At 45.9% G+C, this 22,776-nt stretch overlaps 1 protein-coding gene across 2 annotated transcripts in view; it reads right to left on the bottom strand.

Annotated features, from left to right (window-relative positions):
• Positions 1-1,255: 1,255 nt before the first annotated feature.
• Mcm3ap (minichromosome maintenance complex component 3 associated protein) overlaps positions 1,256-22,776 on the bottom strand; it is a 46,962-nt gene continuing 25,441 nt past the window's right edge. Inside the window, exons 17-29 of one of the 2 annotated variants that reach the window (XM_021173988.2) lie at positions 20,643-20,795; positions 17,502-17,699; positions 16,024-16,092; positions 15,810-15,944; positions 14,321-14,474; positions 12,661-12,919; positions 12,357-12,454; positions 10,638-11,028; positions 9,774-10,031; positions 8,812-8,941; positions 5,897-6,100; positions 4,567-4,717; positions 1,256-1,536 (exon numbers count right to left, since the gene is read on the bottom strand). In XM_021173988.2, the coding sequence (XP_021029647.1) occupies positions 1,375-1,536; positions 4,567-4,717; positions 5,897-6,100; positions 8,812-8,941; positions 9,774-10,031; positions 10,638-11,028; positions 12,357-12,454; positions 12,661-12,919; positions 14,321-14,474; positions 15,810-15,944; positions 16,024-16,092; positions 17,502-17,699; positions 20,643-20,795 (2,362 nt within the window). In that variant the 3' untranslated portion in view covers positions 1,256-1,374. The remainder of the gene's footprint in view (positions 1,537-4,566; positions 4,718-5,896; positions 6,101-8,811; positions 8,942-9,773; positions 10,032-10,637; positions 11,029-12,356; positions 12,455-12,660; positions 12,920-14,320; positions 14,475-15,809; positions 15,945-16,023; positions 16,093-17,501; positions 17,700-20,642; positions 20,796-22,776) is intronic. The other variant, XM_021173990.2, reaches the window with a different exon arrangement.

Raw genomic sequence — 22,776 nt, 5'->3', positions numbered from 1 at the left:
ACAGTGAGCTGAACAAGGACCAGAGACCCTGCAAACTCCTCTTGAACAGACTCGGGGCTTTTTACACAGTGAGCTGAACAAGGACCAGAGACCCTGCATACTCCTCTTGAACAGACTCGGGGCTTTTTACACAGTGAGCTGAACAAGGACCAGAGATCCTGCATACTCCTCTTGAACAGACTCGGGGGCTACAGGACAGTAGTCTGGGAATGCTTAGTGCACAGTTTAAGAGAAGTGACCGTCGCTAATTTTATTAGTACATCTTCCATTCCTTGCAAAATGCCATTTGATATATTTATGTGCATGGGTGTTCTGCATTCCTGTAGTGCACAGACAGGTGTGGTGCCACAGAGGTCAAGAGAGGATGTCAGGTCTTCTGGAAACCACAGGTTCTTCAGCAAGAACAAGTGTAATGTGGCAAGCCATCTCACCAACCTCTTCCACGTGTTATTTTGAAGAGAAAATAGGATCAGGTCACTTCTAATGTTTTTCCACAACTAATCCCCATGGCCCTCTGAGGGTAGTGAGAGCCTGCTGGCCTGCGCCAGCCATTTGGTCGCACAACCAACTGGTGCCTCAAGGCGTTCATCATGCCCTCTCATGGACACTACTACATTCAATGTATGTACTACATTCTATGTATACTACTACGATGTATATATGTATTTTGTTTGTTTGTATGTATGTATGTATGTATGTATGTATGTATGTATGTTGGCTCTCCTGATGAGCAGAGTTGACCTTGCAGTGAGGACCCTGTGTCTTACTTGTCCCTGCATTTCTGATAGCTAAGACACCAGGGACAGTGACTTTACTAAGAGAATTATCTATTATAAACAGAATAAGCAGTCAATGGATTACCAAGGGAGGGAGAATCAGTTTTTTCCAGGTAGGTCTCTGATAGGTTCTCCAATCCCATATGGCCATCCCTAAGTACATATGCATTCAAGCAACATTGAATAGACTCAGTAGACGTATGTATATGTAACAATTATAGAAGAATAGGTCATGAGTCCCAGAGTGTGGAGGGGGAGGGGTAGAAATGATCTAATTACAGATTACAGTACACTCACACATGAAAGTCTCAAAATATGTGTATACGGAAAACCAGAAAGTTACAAAAACTCCCTCTGAGTATTTTCCGGTGTGTGTGAGAGAAAAACATCTAAGGTCACAAAAAAAAAACCAAAAAAAACCAAAAAAAAAAACTACTACTAAAGACATCACATAGCCTTCAGTCATAAAACTAGAAGGCTCTGGAATGATTCAAAAAGTTTATTTGCATAATTAATAGTCGCATTTCCAACAGCATCTATAACACAATTGAATACAGACAAAGCATTATGAATTGGAGATCCCTCTCCCGTCAGACGGCTACATGTCCACCATCTCCAGCAGTGCAGAGAGGTGCAGCTCGGAGGCTGCTTCTTCCGCCCTTGAGCTCTGGATCAGCCTTTCCAGGAGTTTCAGCTTTTCCGTCAGGGATGAATCTGATGCCTCTGAGAACCTCAACTGCTCTCCTCCTGTCCCTGAATTCTAATTGAGTAAAAAAGAAGCAAGACGTAGTCATGTGTGGCGGCAGTCACATCAGATCCATGCTCACACCCTTAGAGCCTCTTGGGCTCAACAGAACCCTCGCCTCCATCTTGCCAGCCTAATCTGCTACACAAAAATAGCCAGTATTCTACGGAGCTTAACCAAGTTCCCGCCTTGAGTCATTTATTGATTAGACATATAATCAATTCCATTGTGAAGACTTTTGTACATTAAACTTTGTTAACTATCTGGCAATGTCTTTAGAGAGAATTAGTCAGAATATAAATTTGGGGAGCTGGTAGAGTGGGGTTGAAAAAGGGTGGAATATAGTTTGAGATAGCCTCAAACTTGCTACATAGTAGAGGCTGGCCTTGAACTCCTGATCTTCCTGCTTCCATCCATCTCCAAGTGCTGGGATTACGAGTGTACACCACCATGCCTCACAATAAGTCAGAGAGAAGAGTATTTTAAAGGATTAAGCAAACTCATCAATGGGAACAGTATGCTGTCGTACTCTGCCTTCCTTCTGTGAGATTTCCTAAGCCATTCCAGAAACACCTTTTGCCCCTGCCCCACGGCATGATCCTTCAGATAAACTCTTTCTGCTTCCTTATCCGCCAAGAAAAACATAGAGGCGCTCTGGGGCCTGGATGATCTGGCTTTGAAAATACTACTCTAATGTGAAATTTACTTCTGTGAGCTCATCTTCTTCCCTTATTAATTTTCCTTAGGGAAAGTTAATCCCAGAACGGAGTCTGGTCAAGGTTCAGATAGTTATGTGGCCCCACAGACAAGAGCTACTGTTCCTGTGTGTGCTGGTTTGTTTTTGTTTTATTCTATTTTCTGAGACAGAGTTTCTTTGTGTAGCCCTGGCTGTCCTGGAACTTGGTTTGTTGACAAGGCTGGCCTCAAGTTCAACTGCCTGTGCCTTCCAAGTGCTGGAATTGAAGCTGCGTCCACCGCCTAGCAGTGCTGGTTAGTTTCAAGCTAGGTAGTATTGTGGAAAAGAAAATCTCAATAGAGAAAATGCCCCCATAAGACTGGCCTGGGGGCAAACCTGTGGCAATTCTGATTAAGGTGGCAGGGCCTTATTGTGGGTGGGGCCACCCCTAGACCAGCTGTCCTGGATTCTATAAGAAAGCAAGCTGAGCAAGCCATGGAAACAAGCCAGTAAGCAGGACCCTCCATGGCTTCTGCCTCAGCTCCTGCCTCCAGGTTCCTGCCTTGCTTGAGTTCCTGTCCTAACTTCTTTGGATGGACTATAAACCCTTTCGTTGCTTATAGTCATGGTGTTTTATGACAGGAATAGAAGCTCTAATTAAGAAATTAGTTACCAGGCCTTGGGGCATTACTGTGACAGACCTGAGAATGTATTTTGGAGGATTGTGCATGGCCTCTGGAACTTCAGACTAGAAAAGCACTTGAGTGTTCAGAGTTTAATGAATTGTGGGAACACAGCAAATGGTGAAAGTAGGAGTAGTGCCAGCCAGGCATGGGGGCACATGCCTTTAATCCCAGCACTCGGAAGGCAGAGGCAGGTGGATTTCTGAGTTCAAGGCCAGCCTGGTCTACAAAGTGAGTTTGAGGCCAGCCTGGTCTATACAGAGAAACCCTCTCTCGAAAAACCAACACACAAAACCAACACAAAACAAAACAGAAGAGTAGTGCAGATGGTGGTGGCCTGGCTTGTGATGTTTGAGAGAGAAGTCTTGAGTCTCTCAAGTACTCTAAGGCTGAGACAAGTGATACTGGTCAGCTGGGAGCTGCAGAATCAGCCCTGATTAGGAGAGCAGCAGCACTGAGGTAAATTATTCTCAAGTGTTTATTCAGGATGAGCACATAGAATTCTGCTCACGGCCCAAAGGGAGCTGAGGCTGCACCTCATGTTGGCATCTGAACTTGGTAGTGTAAGGCTCTCCCTATACTGGTTTTGAAGGCATATAGGGGTTGTGAAGATCAGCTGAGGCTTTGGCACCATGAGAGGCCAGGCCAGGCCAGACCACGGATGCTCCCCCTGCAGTAGAAGGCTCAGAATTGAAGGTGTCGGGGCGATATAATGCTTGGTATCATGTGGCAGGGGTGGAGAGTCCCTGAAGAAAGCCAGAGAGATGTTATTGTCCCAGGAGCAGCCCAGCTGCAATGGGGACTCAAGCATTGGGCATGGCAGTACCATGGTGACCTGACCACCAGGGGTCGCAGCAGCTGTGGCATGCAGCCAGCCTGAGCCTAGAGGACAAGCTGCATGTGCAGCAGACAGCCACCAGGCATTTTGAAGGAGCCCAGAAGAGGGAGAGTGAGTGTCAGACAGAAGTGGTGTGACACCTGGCTTTACACTGCTGGACTCTGGGTGCTCTCAAGTTGACCGTGACTGTGCCCTTATTCCCCTTCTTAGAATAAGAACTTATGTAACTTATTTATTTTACAAGTAACCACAGTTCAGAGACTTTTAACTTTCAAAAAGACACTGAAATTTTAGAGACTTTGGATATTTTACAGAGAATCTGGATATTTTAAAGAACTCCTGGATATTTTTTTTTTTTTTTTTTTAGAATAAAAGGGCATCTATTTGGGGCATGAGAACAGGGGTGAGAAGGGAACATGGACATAGAAAAAAAGGTGATAGAGAAGGAAGAGGCGGGCCACGGAACACTGGGGGGGGGGGAAGGGGGTAGGGGAGAGGCTAGAGAGGGAAGGGAGAGAGGGAAGCAGAGGGGGAAGGGAGAGAGAAGGAGGGGAGGCAGAGAGAGGATAAGGCCAGAGAAAGAGTGAACTTTTGGATATTCTAAAGAGACAGAACTTTTAAGGTATTTAAAATGGTTTTTAGTTTGTTTTTTCTTTTTTCTTTCTTTTTTTTTCCCCTCCCTCATTTTTTCAGGACAGGGTTCCTGTGTAGCCCTGGCTGTCCTGGTACTCACTCTGTAGACCAGGCTGCCTCACACTCATGGAGTGCTGGGATTAAAGGTGTGGTCCACTGAGGCTGGCGCATTCCCTGTCTTTAATTCGGGAAATGGCAAGGGTACTCGTTCTCACCTGAGGACTTGTAGATGTTTTCACCATGGTCCGAGTTTTGATAGAATCAGGAAAGGACACTAGTGTCTGAGGGAGGTAGAGAGGAAGGCGAGTTGACTCTGTGAATGCCTGTGAGTCTTGCGATAACCACTGCTGAAGTTGATCTTCAAACCTGAAACAGTATGAGAGCAGAAAGTGAGGAAGACAGAGCTTAAGCGGCACTCCCTCCCCTGTGCTGTTAACTCCTCGTCCTGAGTGTCCGTGAACAGATGTGGATGCCCACGTGACGTCAGAGGACGCTCTGTGGTGCTCTTGGATTTATTAAATCCTTTCAGGGACTCAGAACAAGGCTAAGAAGTTGGTGGTCACTGACAGGGACAAGAACTCGTGAGCAGACTCAAGCATGCAGGCTGCTGAGGGCCAGAGTGGCGACTGGAGACAAAGGAGCTGAGTCAGGAGCATGTGTCAGTATGGCTGCGGTTTGTGTGCTGACCTTCATGTCCTAATGGTCTCAGGAGAGCCCTAAGGGTGGAGCACTGTGTGTAGGCTGGAGGTGACACTGCACCCCAAGGGGAGAGCTGACCTCAAGCACACAATGCAATGCTCCTCTCTAGCATCAGGAGGGACACACCAGCATGGTGGGAAGACAACCTTGACCAAGTTCTGTCTTCCCTGTTCTATTTCTCAGTGTGAATGACCAGAAGAGGAAGGTACAAAGGAAAGGAAGTCAGCTAAGCAGAGGAGGGTCTGCACTAGCTCCTATCCACCTAGTAAGAAATGACCCACTGAAGACTTGAGCTTCACAAGGGCCAAGAAGCAGTGGTCAGCCATGGTAGACCAAGCTATGTACTTAGCTACACACAGTCCCTCCTCTAGAAGACTTAAAATAATAAGCAATGAAGCCAATTTCAAATGATAAAACTCAGAATATTCTTTCTAGAGCACAATCTGTCTCTTAAGGGCTTCTACTTTTAAAAAGTTATTTTTAGTTATGTATAGATGTGTGTGTGAACATCTGTGTAGGTGCACGAGTGCTCACAGAGGCCGGAGGGGTCAGATCCGAGGAGCTCGAGTTAGAGGTGCTTAGGAGCCACCTGCTATGGATGTGGGTACCAAAGTGAGGTCCTCTGGAAACTCAGCAAGCACTCCAGCCCACACTTACACTTTATCAATGTCTCACTTCCTTTCTTTTCTTTTCTCTCTTCTTCCTTCTTTTCTTTTTAAATAAAGTCTCATCACTATAACCCTAGCCAGCCCAGCCGCCCCTTCCTAGCCTTGGCTGTCCTGACTTTCCTCTTGCAGGAAGTAGAAAGAATGCATGAGTACCCAGGAAGGGGACAGACAGACCAACCTCTTGTTCTCTTCCTTCTCTTCCAGCAGACTGCTGGACAGACTCTGTGCCAGGAGCTCTTCTGCAGAAGCCCCCCGAAGCAGGTCCTCTGTACTGAGGCTCCCCTCTTGGCCACTCTCTTCCTTTTTCTTCCCTTTCTGGTGCACATGAAGCAATGGAGTAGGAAAAGTGCTTGTAGGAGGATGGAAGGACCTCATCCCCGAACTGGAAGCACAAGGGTGGAAGTTCTTACAGTCAAGAAAGATGGGAGAGAAGATGACAACATTGTGCACAGCACACGGACACAGCTGGACACGTGTTCACTCCATTAACAAAAGCCTCAAGATCCAAGTGCTCTAGTGGGTGGTTTATACCCATGTCAGGCCCTGGGCCTGCCTTGACTTCCTTCAAGTCAGAGACTATGGCAACAAGAGAGGGCAGCTCTCATATTATGTGCTATATAGTGACTCTCACACACACATCAAGAGACACTGTTGGCAAAACAAAACAAAACAAAACAGCCGGGCGTAGTAGTGGCGCACACCTTTAATCCCAGCCCTCTGGAGGCAGAGGCAGGCGGATTTCTGAGTTGGAGTCCAGCCTGGTCTACAAAGTGAGTTCCAGGACAGCCAGGGCTATACAGAGAAACCCTGTCTCGAAACAAAACAAAACAAAACAAAACAAAACAAGAGACACTTGTTGGTCAGGCTTGCTGGCATGTGCCTTTAATCCCAACATCCTGGAAGCAGAGGCAGAGACAGACAGATTTCTGTGAGCTCAAAGACAGCCTGACCTACATAGTGAGTTCCAGGCCAGCCAGGGATACATAACATAAAAGAGAGGGAGGGAGAAAGGAAGAGGGGGTGGGGGGAAGGAGGGAAGAAGGGAGACAGACAGACAGACACAAAGACAGCTATTGCTTCCAAATGTTCCACTAGAGCTGCTTTAAATCAGGCCTTTGTTTCTTATCCCAGTCTGTCTGTCTCTGTCTCTCATGTGTATATGCTAAGATTTATCTTACGCATGCAATGTTTGCCTGTGATGAACTTATGTGTAGCACAAGAATACACGAGCCCATGGAAGCCAGAAGAGGGCATCAAATCCCTAAAAAATGGAAGAACAACAAATGTTCTTAACTCCTGAGCCATTTCTTCAGCTCTACATACTAAGTACATCTTTATTGTTGTTGCTACTTTAAAGATTTATTTTACATGCGAGTGTTTGGCCTGTATGTGTATATGTGTATTACATGTGTGCCTTGTGCCCAAAGAGTTCAGAAGTGATTACCAGATCCTTGGAACTGGAGTCATGGGTGGTTGTGAGCCACCACATGGGTGCTGGGAATCAAACCTGGGTCCTCTGCAAGAGCGAGTGTTCTCATCCACTGGTTCTGTATTTCAAGGCTTTAGGAACTTCTGATAGTTACCTTGCTGAACCCTGGACCATAACCAGGGCTACAATGCTGATTCTTCTAAGCTGGCACTGTACCCTGTGGAAATTCTCATTTTTGATATTTATGCCTATCTGCCCCGTTGTCAGTGGCCATCAGGCAACATCAGTGACAACCTGGGCAGCACCGACTGGTGCTGGCCTTCATGCCTTATGCTTTCTGGAAGAACATGATGCTTTGTTGTTGTTGCTTTTATTTTACTGGGGTGTGTTTTGCATTTTTGTTTTAATAGATCTATGATAGGTAGCTGTGGTGGCTAGTTTTAGTGGTCAGGGCTGAAAGCATGCAGAATTCTCTGGGAAGGCAGGCAGGCACATGAGGGACTGTCGTCAGATCAGCTTGGTCTGCAGACATGCCTGTGGAGGACTGTGGATGACATCAGTAGTTGAGGGAAGACTCAAACCACCCTATGCGGCCGCCATTCTCTATTGAGGTGAGCTTTATTCGCTCTGGACTGTGACTAACTGCTTCAGGTTCCTGCTCTGATTTTCCCAGTGAGAAACTCAAACCCTTTCCCCTGGGTTTCTTTTTGTCAGAGCAATTTACCAATACAGCAAAACTTAGAAACGAAACTAAGACAGTAGCCCAGGGCCATGGGAAGTGTACATGTAGAGGTCAGAGAGCAATTCTGTGGAGTCAGTTCTCTCCTTCCAACTCAGTGGATACCAGGGATCAAACTCAGGTTGCCAGGCCAGAACAGTAAGTACTCCCACCCGCTGAGCCATCCATCTGACTCTGACTTAAGCTTTAAAAAGTTCATTTTGAGCCGGGCGTGGTGGCACACACTTTAATCCCAGAACCTGGGAGGCAGAGTCAGGCGGATTTCTGAGTTCGAGACCAGCCTGGTCTACAAAGTGAGTGCCAAGATAGCCAGGGCTACACAGAGAAACCCTGTCTCAAAAAACAAACAAACAAAAAAAAGTTCATTTTGGGGCTGTAGAGCTGAGTCAGCTGTTTATGGCACTGGCTGCTGGTCTTCCAGAGAACCCTCTCCCCAGCGCCTGCATGTTGGCTCACAACTGTCTGTAACTCCAGTTCTAGGGAATACAACAGTGGCCCACAAGTGGGGCACTGACATACATGTAGGCAAAACAACCATATATATAAAATAAATAAACATTTTAAATTATTTCAACACGTACTGAAATGATCACCTGGCTTTTCTATTGCAACAGCAAATTATATTAATAGAGTTCTCTTGCTGTTTCTTCTGGAAGAAGGACTACTGGGGAATATGTACAGGTGCTGCATTGGGTATATATAGAACTGGGTTTATGAGATGAGATACCAGCTCTTTTATCTGCCTTCTGCAACTAGGGTTGGCCTGAGCTCATCTGATAAATGGAGAGAGGTGCCTGCAACTGCTCTAAAGTGTCTACGCAGTGGGGACACCCCGCACTCTGCAGGGTCGCCAGAGTCGGTCTATGACAGGGAAGGGGCTCTGGTCCAGAACAGAGACAGAAAACGCACTCAACATAGGCCTCACCGTCCATGACTCAGCTGCAGTTCCTGCTGCGTCTGCATTCTGGCCTGTTCCCATGACAAGGGAACATGGTATTTTCTTAAAAGGCTTTTGAAAAAATACACACATATTTGACCATCTTCACTCAGCGCCTCTGAGAAAACAGTACAAGAACATATTTTTAGAAATCACATATATATATATATATAGATATAGATATAGATATAGATATAGATATAGATATAGATATAGATATAGATATAGATATATGGAGTAACAGATGACCACTTGATATTCGCTTAAAGGCAAACCTCACTAATGTAACTTCCGTGCTCGGATGGGACATGCATTCGTGTAGATTGTAAAGGGATAGGAATAACTCGCAGAGCTGTGCCTCTAAGAGCTAACCTAGGAGGCCTATTCCAGGGAAGGCAGGCTGTGCTCTCCTAAGACCTTTTCTTGGTTTTTTGTTTGTTTGTTTTGAGACAGGGTTTCTCTGTGCAGCCCTGACTGTCCTGGAACATGCTCTACAGACTGACCATGCTGGCCTCAAACTCGGAGACCTGCCTGCCTCTGCATCCTTGGTGCAGGGAATAAAGGCATGCACAACATATCTGGCCCTGTTTGTGTTTTTTAAACAGGGTCTCTCTATATAGTCCTGGCTATCCCATAACTTGCTAGGTAAACCAGGCTGGCCTCAAATTCACAAGAGATCCTCCTGCATGTTGGAATTAAAGATATAGACCACCATGCCCAGTCAAACCTTAGTGCTTCAAAAGTTTCTAAGATTATTCTGGTCTAATTTAAAACAAAAGAGTGGAGATGGTTTTGTTTGGCTTGCCAGAGCTACACAATGAGACCCTATTTAAAATAAACTAACTAACTAGCTAACTAACTAAAATCTCACTCCCCCCGCCCCCTTTTTGGTAAAATTAGCCTAGGGAAGTCTCATGACTTTCAGTCCCCAAACCCTGAACAACAACTACCTAATGTGACAGGGAGCCTGGGGGGTGTCCAGTCCCTCAGCTTATGATTGATGCATAAGGTGATGATGTCATCCCACGGGATCTCGGCAACAGAAGGCCCCAACTCCTGGCCTGGAGAGAGGCTCTTGTTCTTCCACTTCTGGTATGTTCTGCACAGCAGGTTCTCCACCTGAGACTGGAGGACAGGCTGTGTCTGGCATGAGCTGGGAATCTGGGAGGTGTACTGAATGACCATGGAACACACAGGGAGCCAGGGGGCTGCAGAGAGAGTTACAGGTGTGACCAACAATCAGTGAACACGAAATATTATTAATGCTGTTTTCTTGGTAGAGGGCTACTGTGGGTAAGTCCACAAGCTTTGTCAGGTGAATAGTAAGCAGGCTCCCTCCTTCCCAGTGCCATTAACATAGGAAAGAGCAGCCCCTGCAGCACCAGGTTTGAGTCAGCCTTGGCTATCTGTGGAGTCTGCATCAAACAGCCCAGAGGCCTCATCCCCCAGGCACGGTAGGCACAGTCAGGCTTTAAAGGAACAGTGACCTACACTAGCACTTAAATGCTGTCAGAGCAGCAGGGCCAGCAGCTCAGAGGCAGTCACAGAAGTCTCATGCTTTTCAGCTGGCCTAGCTCTTCTGTGAGCAGCACCCGTGGGACAGTCCCAGGACTGTCCTGGGGAAAAGGACAACAGCTCCCACCCCATAAAATCCTGGTTCATCCTAACCCAGAAACCCAAAGGCTGATGCAGATAGGTACACAGTAGAAGTGGACTGCAGACTTCACACTGGAATCCACCCCCTGGTATAGTGTCTCTACAACAAGGAGAAGAGGAGGCTAGCCCTCCACTCCTCCCTCAGGGTGGGTACATACCCCCTGGGGGTGGAAGGTCCATCTGTGGAAGCTGGAACCCGAGCACAGCTTGCTTCAGCCATGCTAGATGCTCTGGTGAGTTCCAGTGCAGGTGAGGAAGCAGCTGGCTGCCTCCCACTTCGGCAAATTCCATGACAGGCCAGGAGATGTCACACAGCTGCTCAGAGGACACCACAGAGGCCAGGAACTGCAGCACACTGTTGAACAACTCAATAATGGTGCTAGGCTCCTGGGAGGGCAGGCTAGCCAGGCGCCTTTCTCTCCTGTCGTGGAAAAACCGACCACTGAACTCGCGGCTGATCCCATCCTCAACATACTGAACAAGGGTCTGGCAGCAAAGGTCTGGGGCTTGAGGACATCGGGAGATCAGCCACTGGACTGCTCCAGAAACCTGAGGGTCAAGACAATTGGGAGAGATCTGTTCAAACAAGTCACACTCATTTTAAAAAGTAGTTTTCGAAAGGGGCTTAGCACTCTGCCCATGGCTGTTTTAGGAAAATGCCCCAACAACAAAATCTCAGCCGCTGCAGGAAAGGGCACAAGGCCTCTGCGTGCCTGAGTCTGGGTTTCTAGAGCCTTGTGGATATGTCTCCCAGAGGCACCACAGAGGGCCCCACGAGTCTTACCTAACTAGTAAGTGGGGCCTGCAGAGCCCTCCTGGAAGGACCAAGGACCTCATGAGGGCTTCCTCACCACCCACAGGAGCAGAGCCACTCCATCTTATTCCTAGAACTAGCGTCGTCGCTGAACGCCAGGCAGCTTCCTCATGCTCTGCCATTACCTCCTCCTGTCCAGCTTTGGTTTGGCTTTCATCGAGTGCTGGAGATAAAACCTAGGACATTGTGGGGGGCGCTATGGGGGACTTTTGGGATAACATTGGAAATGTAATTGAGGAAAATATGTAATAAAAATATTAAAAATTAAAAAAAAAAAAAACCTAGGACATTCTTACATGTCAAGTGGGACTGTGCCCCTGAGCTACATCCTCTGGCCGCATGTAATCCCTACACTTCTTTCCTAAACCATTTTTAGCAGACCTTTCCAGGAAGTCTCAGGTAATATTACTTCTTTATATTTTGTAAAAGCTTTCATTCTAAAAAATAATTAGATAAATCTGACCTTCAGATGTAATATATAAATGGTCATTTTAAATTCATAAAAGCAAAGCCAAGGCTGGGCGTGGTGGTGCACGCCTTTAATCCCAGCACTCAGGAGGCAGAGGCAGGCCGATTTCTGAATTGGAGGCTAGCCTGGTCTACAAAGTGAGTTCCAGGACAGCCAGGGCTACACAGAGAAACCCTGTCTCGAAAAAACCAAAAAACAAAAAAAAAAACAAAGCAAAGCCAAAAAACTTATTTAACATATTACTGAAACCATACTATGGGTGTTTTTTAAATTTTATTTTTATTCCTGCCTGTATCTTTAGAAATGTGTGTGTGTATAAAACATAAGATTAAAATGGAAATCACTAATATAAGCTGGACAGGACGGTACAGGCCTATACTCTCACACAAGAAGAAGAGGAAGAGGAAGAGGAGGAGGAAGAGGAAGCGGAAGCATCACTTCTAGGTTACCCTGACTGCCTAGCAAACTTGAGGTCAGCCTGCCCTACATGCCAGCGTCTCAAAATCCAAAGAACAACCACGTACATAGCACTGCAGACGGATGAGAAGAGAAGTCAACAAGTACCCGACAGACCTTTACAAGGTGAGACCGTACCTTCAGTGTGCCTTGTAAATCAGTAACAGAGTCAGGAATCTCAACAACGATGTAATCGGAAATCAGCTTGGCTGAAACCAAATCCTGCAACATCAGACCTTGAAGAGAAACAGGAAGCCCCATGTAATAATACTCATTTGCACATGCGACACATCCCAAGCTAGCCGTGGCCCTGCGCTGTGGACACAACAAATAAGGCACTAACCCCAAAGCTCCCCACACTGCTCTGCCGGCCATCCATCACACTCAAGCCCCACCCACTTCTTAAAGGTGCGGGATCAGGAACGGGGCTTCCTTCACACACCGTCCTCTACTGCCCTGCCCGCGGAGTCCCCTCTGGAGCTGGGCACGAGGACCACCAGCGGCAGGGCAGGCTGGAAGGGCTTGGCCTGCAGAAGCTGCTTGAGCTGCAGTAAAGCCGACAGCCAGGACAGGTCCTCCTCCGCCACATCCTCACTCTTCACTTTTGGGGGAAGCAGCAGCATGAGCCCACTGGCTCCCAACAGGTCCTTCCGGGTCTCCACAGCATCAAGGGCACTGTCACTAAGGGTGCCACGAGCCACCTGCAACAAAATCAAAGATGTGAGGGTGAATGTACCAGAGGACAACACAGGAGACAGTCTGCCTCAGCAGAGCTGCAGAGCTCCATTCACCATGCGTTCACTGTGCCCTGGACAGTCCTTCAAAGACAAAGCCGGGCCACACATGGCGGCGGCACACGCCATTAGTCCCAGCACTCAGGTGGATCTCTGAATTCGAGGGCAGCCTAGTCTACGTTGCAAGTTCTAGGACAGTGAGTGTGAGGGCTACACAGAGAAGCCCAACCCAACCCAACCCAACCCAAACCGAACCAAACCAAACCAAACCAAACCAAACCAAACCAAACCAAACCAAACCAAGAAAAAGCAGAGAGAGAATATAAGATAAGTATACTTTCATGAGGAAAGCAATCAGAAAATTTCCCCCTCCATGTCCTTTGTTCAGAATCATCTAAAGGACACATGTCAGGCAAGGGGCTAAACCAAGAAAAGGTATTGTTACTATCACCAACACCAACATCAGACAAGCACTAGCCATTGTTCCAAGACCATATGCACAAATTTACTTCAAACCCAAGGGCCTACTAAGCAGAGCCCTAGCAAAGGAAATACACCGTGTTGGGAACTTTAATTAGTAGGAATATTGTGTTTAAATGAAATAAGGGCTAAGAAACCTGTCAAAATCAAAGAGCTATCAAAATGACATTAACAGGGATGAGTGCTCGCAATAAAACAAAAAGGGGCCTAAGGTCTGCTGTTGGCTAGAGGCTGCAGCTTGAGTCAAGCAAAAGATAAAGTAGAAGGGAGTACTGTAGAGTGTATCACATTCTCAAGGAGGTGTGTGGCAGCCAAGGCTCAGTGCTTGCTGTAGTCTGGCCCTCAGGAGCCAAGTATTTACTGCTTGGCCTCCAGCTTGGCACGACTGGGAGATGGAGGGATACTGAAGAGGTGGGATCTGTGGAGATCTGAGGTCACTGGGGACATGCCTTTGAAGGACTGTGGGCTGCCAACCTCCTCAGCTGTGTCCTGGCTGTCAAGTGTACATTTTTCTTCTTGTATGTGCGTCTTCAGAAAAGCAACAAGGGCATCAGTCATGGACTAAAACCTTCAATACTATGAGTGAAAGTAAGCTTCCCCTCTTAAAAAATGGATTATATCTGGATAATATTATATATTATTATTTGTAACCACGACAGAGAGCGAGTACATTGCTCTCCCAGAATCTGTACTAAAACCTTACACCAAGTAGATGGCTGTGGTATATTCATCAAGATGTAAAGAAAAACAGACAATGGCATTTACTTCTGATCATCTCAGAGTCATTGAAAACCACTTTTGAGAATAAATAGTAATTTATAATTTCAGAGACATCTGAAGATAGAAAATGAAACCTAGAGATACGTACATGAAGTGACTGTCACTCACCTTTATACACACGTTGACAGAAACTGTTTGATCCCCTTTACTACTGAGTGTATTAAAGACTGAGAGGGTCTGGATATCACCAGCATTATCTCCTATGTCACCCACCATGCTGTCATCTCCTGTGAATTTGACCTTTAACCAGTTTTCTAGTATTCTGTAGATGAAAGAAAGTAACATTTCAGGGAATGTCTAATTTTAAAATGACTTACAGAAATCCTCAGGAAAACAAGAGAAATACCATATGGATACAGGGTCCCAGACACCAAATCTAATTGTGAAGCTCACAAAACAGGTTATCATTTTAAAATGGAGGTTGGCCCTCTACTGGGTTATTTACTTGGGTAAGTGGAAAGGACAGTCGTGAAATTGGCTCATTCTAATGAGACTGAAAACTGTGAGCTGAAAAGGAAAGGACCCGAGCAATAGAAACTATCCCTGGAGTTACACATACCCATTTCAGTAAGGTGAGTTGGTGCACACCTTTAATGCCAGCAATTGGGAGGCAGAGGCAGCTGGATCTCTGTGTTTGGGGCCAGCATGATCTACGTAGCAAGTTCCAGGCCAGTCAGGATACATAGTGAGTGAGACCTTGTCTCAAAACAACCACCACCACCACCACCGCCACCACCGCCGCCACCGCCGCCACCGCCACCGCCACCGCCACCACCACGGAACTATTTTCCAGAATCAAACTTGTGATCCTGGGCCAGTGAGACAGCTCAGTAGATAAAAGACACTGCGGCCACGCTGCCAACTGAGTTCTACCCCTAGAATGCAGATGGTGTAAGGCAGGGGTTCTCAACCTGTGGGCTGCAACCCCTTTAGGGGGACCGAACAATCCTTTCACAGGGGTCCCTAAGACCATTGGAAAACACAGATATTTATGATTCCTAACAACAGCAAAATGACAGTTATGAAGTAGCAATTAGAAGTTTTATGGTTGAGGGCCACCACAGTGTGAGGAGCTGTACTAAAGAGTCACAGCACTAGGAAGTTTGAGAGCAGATTTCTCCCCTGTGGCACATGCAAACAAACAAACAAATATTCCTCAGGGCTAGAAAGATGATGGCTCAGCAGTAAAGAGCACTGGATGCTCTTACAAAGATCCTGGGTTCAACTCCCAGCAAACTCAGGGCAGCTAACTCCAGCTCCAGAGGATCTGATGCCTTCTTCTGGCCTCTATGGGCACTGCAAGCACAAGGTGCACAAATATACATGCCGGCCAGAATCTTAAATAATGTAGATACTAATCAGGACACAATACCATACATAGGTTTAAATAATCCTCAACTCTTAAAGCTTTTAGACTTACATGGAATAATGCCTAGTACGTGGAAAAATGATAAAAATCTAAATACAGATCATGAGCAAAGTACAGAGACACAAGCCTTTAGTGTCCACCCCCACAAACATCCTGCCTGCCTGCAACTCTCAACAGCGCAATCCTCCTCCGGATCAGTATCCACTCCCCATACAGGAAACTGCTGACCTGCCAGGACTCTCGGGAGTCTGCTCTTCGCCATCAGGCAACACCAGCACCAGTTTCCAAAACCTTCGCTTCTGCTTCATGGGGAGGTGCTCAGACACAAAGGACGGCAGGTCCAGAGGTGTCCATGCAGCATTCCTGGAAGGGGCAGATCACCATGAGCCAATATGCAGTACCCAAGCAGGAACAACTCAAACAGTGAGAATGACGGACAGACCTCAGCAGCTGCTGGTGGAAGTGCTGGACCTTTATCTGGTGAGCTGTCTTGTTTCTAAGCCGCCTCAACCTACAAATAACAAAAAAAGAAAGACAAGGACTACAAAAGGGAAGAAACGAGTAGTATTTACTTCCCCAGTACCAGAAATGGACTACAGACCTCACGTCTCATGCTCAGCAGTAGCTGACCAATACAAACAGACCTCAAGGGTTTGTTTTGTTATTGTTATCTTTTGTTTTTAAGAGAGAGAAAGAATCTAGGAGAAGTTAGGGGAGAGGAAAGAACACAATCAAAATATACTGTATGAAAAAATTTAAAATAAGTAATAAATAGTATTTATTGATATTTCTAAGTGAAAAGTAATTGCTCAATGTCTCCTGGGGGAGAATATTTAGACTCTGATAAAATAATGGGTCACCCAACCCCATCAAATGTCTGCTGCACTATTCACTGTGAGCTGGCTATGAGAAACAGACAAAATCCTGCCCTCCTAGAGCACGCTCTCATGGAAGAGAAGAGCCTCTGTGCCGGCTAGTGTGGTTCACAGAACATGCCTACATACCAGGCATGGTGATGCACACCTTTGATTCCCAGCACTTGAAAGGCAGAGGCAGGTGATCTCTGAGTTGAAGGCTGGCCAGGCAGCCAAGGCTACATGGAGAAACCCTGTCTCAGAAAAAAACAACCAACCAACCAACCAACCAACCAAACAAAACCAAAGTTAACTATGACTTCAGGAAGCCAGACTGTGTCATAACAGTCATGGGTCAGAGTAAGGCCCCTAACCCCTGACTTCAGAGTATGGGCCTGACTATAATCTCTAGTTACATACAGCACAAAGATGACCTGGGGATCTAACTGACCAGACAAAACCTTAGGAGAAATTGCTCAGTGAGAACCTCCTGTGATGACCAGAGGAAGAGACATAACCCCATCAGGGTAAGCCTACGACACCTCCATACTGCCCCCTAAGGCCTGCCCGCTGGGAGGCAGGACAGCTGTGAAAGCTCCCTGTACAAACAAACAAACAGCACTGGCACTGTGCCTACAGAGAAACACCAAGCCCGAGATGCTATGAGTGGACAGTTTGGGCCTCAGGAACTGCACTGAATGGGAAACTAGGAGGAACAGCAACGAGGGCCTGGATGGGGGTGACACAGAAAGAAGGGACTCTGCCAGAGGAGATGGAGGTGGATGGAGCAGTGAAAGGAGCACAGTAGGAGCAGTGTTTGGAAGCAGATTCGGGGCAGGCTACCAACAGAACCTAAGCCTTTCAAGGTCATGCAGAACTTGAGCCTCCCTTCCTAGTGGTAGAGGAGTCACAGGCTCAGAACTGTGGGAAACACAGCCTTCAAGATGCATTCCTGTGTCAGTCCTCACTTTCTGGCTCCACCCATCTTTAGCAGCAAAGTCATCAGTCTAACTCAAGCTAAAACTTGCTGGGCATGAAGCCCTGAGGCCACGCCACTGGGACTGACCTGGTACAGGAGACGCCTACTTTGCCTGCGTGGCCCAGGTCCAAAAGGCCCTTGGCCAGGTTCTCCTCAGTAATGGGGCACTCTGCGCTGGGCACTAGTGCCTGCAGCCGGTCATTCACATCCACACAGCACGGCGCTGCAGGGAAGGCCCGCATCTGACGCCGGAATTTCTTCCGGGCTGCAACAGCCTCCCTCCACCTAGAGGACAAAACAGCATGCGGTTATTGGATGGTGTGTTTAAGGCTCATCCACTGGGGAAAAACAGAGTGCAGTGTATAAATACGGAAATTCGGTTTTGTTTATTTATTTTTTTTTTTAGATTTCTTTATTTTATTTTCATGTATGTGAGTACATGTATACATGTATGTGCACCTTGTACATGACTACGGATGGCTGTGAGCCACCAAGCGGGTGCTGGGAACGGAACACAGGTCCTCTGCAGGAGCAGCAGATATTCTTAACCACTAAGCCATCTCTCCAGTCTAATAGTGTGGCTTTGACAATCTTAAGTTTTTTTCTTCAGCAAGAGTGCTTAAAATGAAAATTAATCTCAATTAAAATGTGGGTGTGATAAAAAAACAAAAGCGGTGAGCTGTGAGCTGCTGGACGTAAGTACAAACACTGAATTACCTCTGAAAAGCAATCTGGACACAAATTTAATAGTATAGTGATCCTTCAGACCAGCAACCAGGAATGTAGGTCCCAACAACGTGTGTGAACAGACATGTAAAATGTTAATAAAAGAGAGGTCGCTAAGGCACTGCCACAGCCACAGAGAGCCATGTGACAGTCACTAGAGGGCCAGTCATTTAAAGCACAGACACTCCCAACAGCATACTGCAACACTGTTATAACAGTAACAGAAGAACCTAACACCATGCTACAAAGGTCGGGCCTCCACCTTTTATTGGACAGTTTCTTGAAGGGTACCAGTAGCTGCTACTTCTGAAGGACAGTGGTCTGTCCTAGGAAGTTTTCTCCTGGGTGTGTTCCTTTTAATACTGTTGTTACCATCAAGGCCATTATCACTTGCTTTAAATTTCAGTATAAAATGGATCACCCTCCTGCACACATACTACATGAACAGTGAGCCTAAGTAGCACACACTGGGTGCCCCTTACTGCTAAGAGGCCACAGCGATACATGGGCATCTCTGTGCCCCCACCATGCTTGGACTACGCTCACCATTACCCACCCTGAAATGGGCTACACTGTTTAGTTTAGATATATACTGTTTGTATATATTTCTTCATAAACTGATCATTTTCTAGTATGGAGAGAGAAACTCAAACTTAATACCTGAACTTTTTTTTTTAATTTATGACATCACCAAAGTGATATGAATTCATTTTAAAAAATGGACTTAAAATTTAATTTCCTAGCTTAAGATTTCTTAAACTTTTTCTATTTACAATTCCTTTTTCACCCAAGAAATTTGTATATAACCCCTGGTATATAGGTATATAAAATATAGAAATCAAACATTTACTGATAGCTATAAAGAGAATTACTTAAAACAACAATTTGATATATATATATATAATCCTATCATATATTGAATATTAATGTAAATTTGCATACTAAGGACACAAATATGCTTGTTTTGTCTAACATGATGTAACTCAAAATTATACCAATTTGATAGCTGCTGAGGGATAATGATATTAAAATATTATGTCTCTGGAACTTTTTCATGGGCTGGAGAGATGGCTCAGCAGTTAGAGGACCAGGGTTCAGTTCCCAGCACCCACATGGCAGCTCCCAGAGTCTGTGACTTGGGTTTTAGGAGATGAGAGTCTTCCTCTGACCTTTTCTACACTATCTGTGCATTGCATGCACATGGCACACATAAAATAAGTAAATCTTAAAAAAAAAAAAAAATCAAGATTCTGTTTTTTTCCTTAAGTAAACTATTCTAGTACTATAAGGTAAAGCTTTGTCTGAACAGTAAGGGCACTTTAGGTCCTCTATAGAAAGAGCAGTCTTGAGTCACAGACAATGTTCACTCAGATGGGGCACAGCAGTGGAGAATCCTTAGCTGTGTCTCCAGCTGCAGTGACGTGTCAGAGTCATTACACATTGGATTGTGAACTGACCTTGGTCACTGCACGTTCACAGCCTTTTACTGTTGTCATTATATTTCTCTGCAACCCTCACAGTCAGTTACAGAACTCACATTCAAGAAAGTTTGTCCTAGGCTTGTGATATGCTACACAATACTCTCAATATCATGAGAGACCCCTCTACACCTAGCTACTGCCCAGTCAGCCCGGAAAGCAGTCACCCAATACTGCTAAGTGCGTTCTGTTGCTGAGCTATGGTACTGGGAAGGTCAGGGGTAGTAAATGCATTTGCAGCTCACAATGAGTCACCACGGGGGACACCATCATAAAAAGTGTCGCCATTAGGAGCTGGAGAGTTAGTGCTGTGGCTACGTGTTGTTCTTGCAGAGGACCCAGGTTCCATTCCTAGCACTGTAGCAGGTCACATCTGTCTATGACTCTAGTGCCAAAGGATGTGACACCTCTTCTGACATCCTTGGTCTCCAGGCACGCGCGTGGTTCACATACATACGTACATGAAGACAAAGCACTATATACAAAAAAGATAATAAAATAAATCTAAAGCCGGGCGTGGTGGCACACGCCTTTAATCCCAGCATTCGAGAGGCAGAGGCAGGTGGATTTCTGAGTTCGAGGCCAGCCTGGTCTACAAAGTGAGTTCCAGGACAGCCAGGGCTATGCAGAGAAACCCTGTCTCGAAAAACCAAAATAAATAAATAAATAAATCTAAAAAAATGCATGGTTTTGATTTTTTGTTTTTAGAGAGAATATCAGATTTTTGTAAGAGAATACCAGTTTGAAAGATTCACTCATATTAGTGAAGCCATGGTGAATTATTTAATGTATTCAAAGACATTTCCCTGTATCCAGTACAGCCAATAAACAAACAATAAATAAAAAGCAAGTACTCTATAAATATCTGTTCACATACAAGATATTCTAACTCTACTTCAGCTCTCCATTCCTATGAATCTGTGAACCTTTCATGTCTGGCTAATGGAGTTGACAGCTCACATATTATGAACGCGATGAAAGCTCCTGTGTGGGTGAACGTTATCTGTAGGAACACAGCACTAACCGTTGTAGATACTTGCAGAAGCACTGGAGTTCCTGGAGTGTCTCTTTTGCAGTCTGGAAAATTTCCTCAGCAAGAAACAAATCCACCAGGTGTGCACAGACGGCTTCACAACAGCGGGCTACACGGACCTTCTGGTCTATTTCTACTGCACTCCTAAAATAGAGAGCAATGACCATAGAAGCAGCTACACCAAAGAGCACAGCCTGCTTTAAGAATGCGCGTCTGGGTCGGGAATGTCAGCTTGGCACAGCTAGAGTTATATGGAGAGAGAAACCTCCATTGAGAAAATGCCTCCATCCAATTGCCAATGGGCAAGTCTGTAAGGCAGTTTCAACTTCCTTCCATAGTGAGCTGTGATATGGCAGCTGTCCAAGCTGCTTTCAGTCAGTCTCTATCACAGCAATGAAAACCAAATTAGGACAGTATCTGCCTAGCATGTGTAAGGCCCTGGTTCTGACTATTGCACCCACCCTAGAAAAAGCTGGAGTCTGACTTCCTATGGAAATACAGTAACATATATAACATTTCCACTATAAGAAGAAGTTCAAGACTTTTATTTTACTTAAAAGCAGAACACCTGGGAAGAAAAGAGAAAAATGTCATACGGGGTGCCAGATCAAGTCCAAACAGGCCACTGTAACAATCCAGAAATAAAGGTTTAACTCACAAAGGTATGGTAGCCTGCATAAACTTCCTAACCCTAATGCCCAGGAGCCTGAGGTGAGAGTACCACTTGAGCACAGCAGTTGAACCTAACATAACAAGAGGCCACACACAAACTTTACTCTGTCCGGTGGGGAGGGGCCCCAGTGCACCGTGGGTACATGTGGAGGTTGCAGGACAATGTTCTCTCACTTCACTGAGTTGAGTTCTGGAGACTGGCTCCAGGTCACTAAGCTCGGCAGCGAGTGCTTCTGAATTTTTATTTTTAATGACAACTTAGACAACTTCAAAGTCTTACCAGCAATATGTGGTATCTACAATTAGAAGTACCTTCCACACACGCTAAACACTAGTGGCTACTAGGAATGGCTTCCTCTGGTCACACGTTAGTTGCCCTCAGATAAACCTGTATCTCAGACTTTTCTCTTTTTCAAAGAGAGTCTCACTAGTTAACCCCAGCTGACCCAGAATTTGCTTTGTAGTCTGAGGTGGCCTAAAACCTGTTCTCCTCCCCCAGCCTCACAAGTACTGGGATGACAGGCAAGTACTGCTGTACCCAGATACAAAGAGAAACAGTGTTATGTGGTATGCCACCTGTGTTTGGCAGCCTGCAGAGGCCCGGGAGGCGGGGTTACTCATGACTGTGAGTACCTGATGTAGGTCTAGGAATTAAACTCAGGACCTCTGGGTTTAGCAAGCACTCTTAACCACTGAGGTATTTCTCTGACCCAAAAAGAGAAACTTTTAAATAAAAGGATTCTACTAAATAAGGCAGTTAAAAAACAAAAACAAAAACAAAAAAACAAAACCCTATCCCATTAAAGCAGAAGTAACCCTAAGCAGAGGAGACTCGTTCCCAATAACCCACCTTTGCAAGTGCCAGAGACACTCCAGACCGAGCCAGACTCAGACACCCAGTGCCGCAGGCACTTACCTCACATGTCAGCAAGCCCTGGGCTTTTATTTGGGACTAAAAATAAATTCACAGGGCTGGAGAGATGGCTCAGCAGTTAAGAGCACTGACTGCTCTTCCAAAGGTCCTGAGTTCAGGTCCCAGCAACCACATGGTGGCTCACAGCCATCTGTAATGGGATCCGATGCCCTCTTTTGTTGTGTCCGAAGACAACAAATGTGTACTCATGCAGATAAATATTTGAAAAGAAACGGGCATAAACTTCCCTCCCCTTTAAAAAAATAAAAATAAGCTCACTAGCTTGACACAGTGGCACACCTCCAATTACAGCACTTGGAAGGCAGAGGCAGTAAGTGGCTTTCTCTGAGTTTGAGACTGAAAGAGGAAAATTACTGACCACCAGAACTCTCACCCCAGAGTACATTCTGAACTCTCACACCGGAGTCCGACCCCCTCTCAAATGAAAACTGTTCCAGGGACATTTTTGAGATAAGGGTGTGAGTAAAAACCTCAGTTCCAATGAATCAAGTACATGGCCAAAGTGTGGGACGCGTTGCG

The sequence above is a fragment of the Mus caroli genome, chromosome 10 (assembly GCF_900094665.2).
Source record: "Mus caroli chromosome 10, CAROLI_EIJ_v1.1, whole genome shotgun sequence".
In the NCBI taxonomy this organism is placed as follows: Eukaryota; Metazoa; Chordata; class Mammalia; order Rodentia; family Muridae; genus Mus; species Mus caroli.
This window is presented reverse-complemented; position numbering and strand designations above follow the sequence as displayed.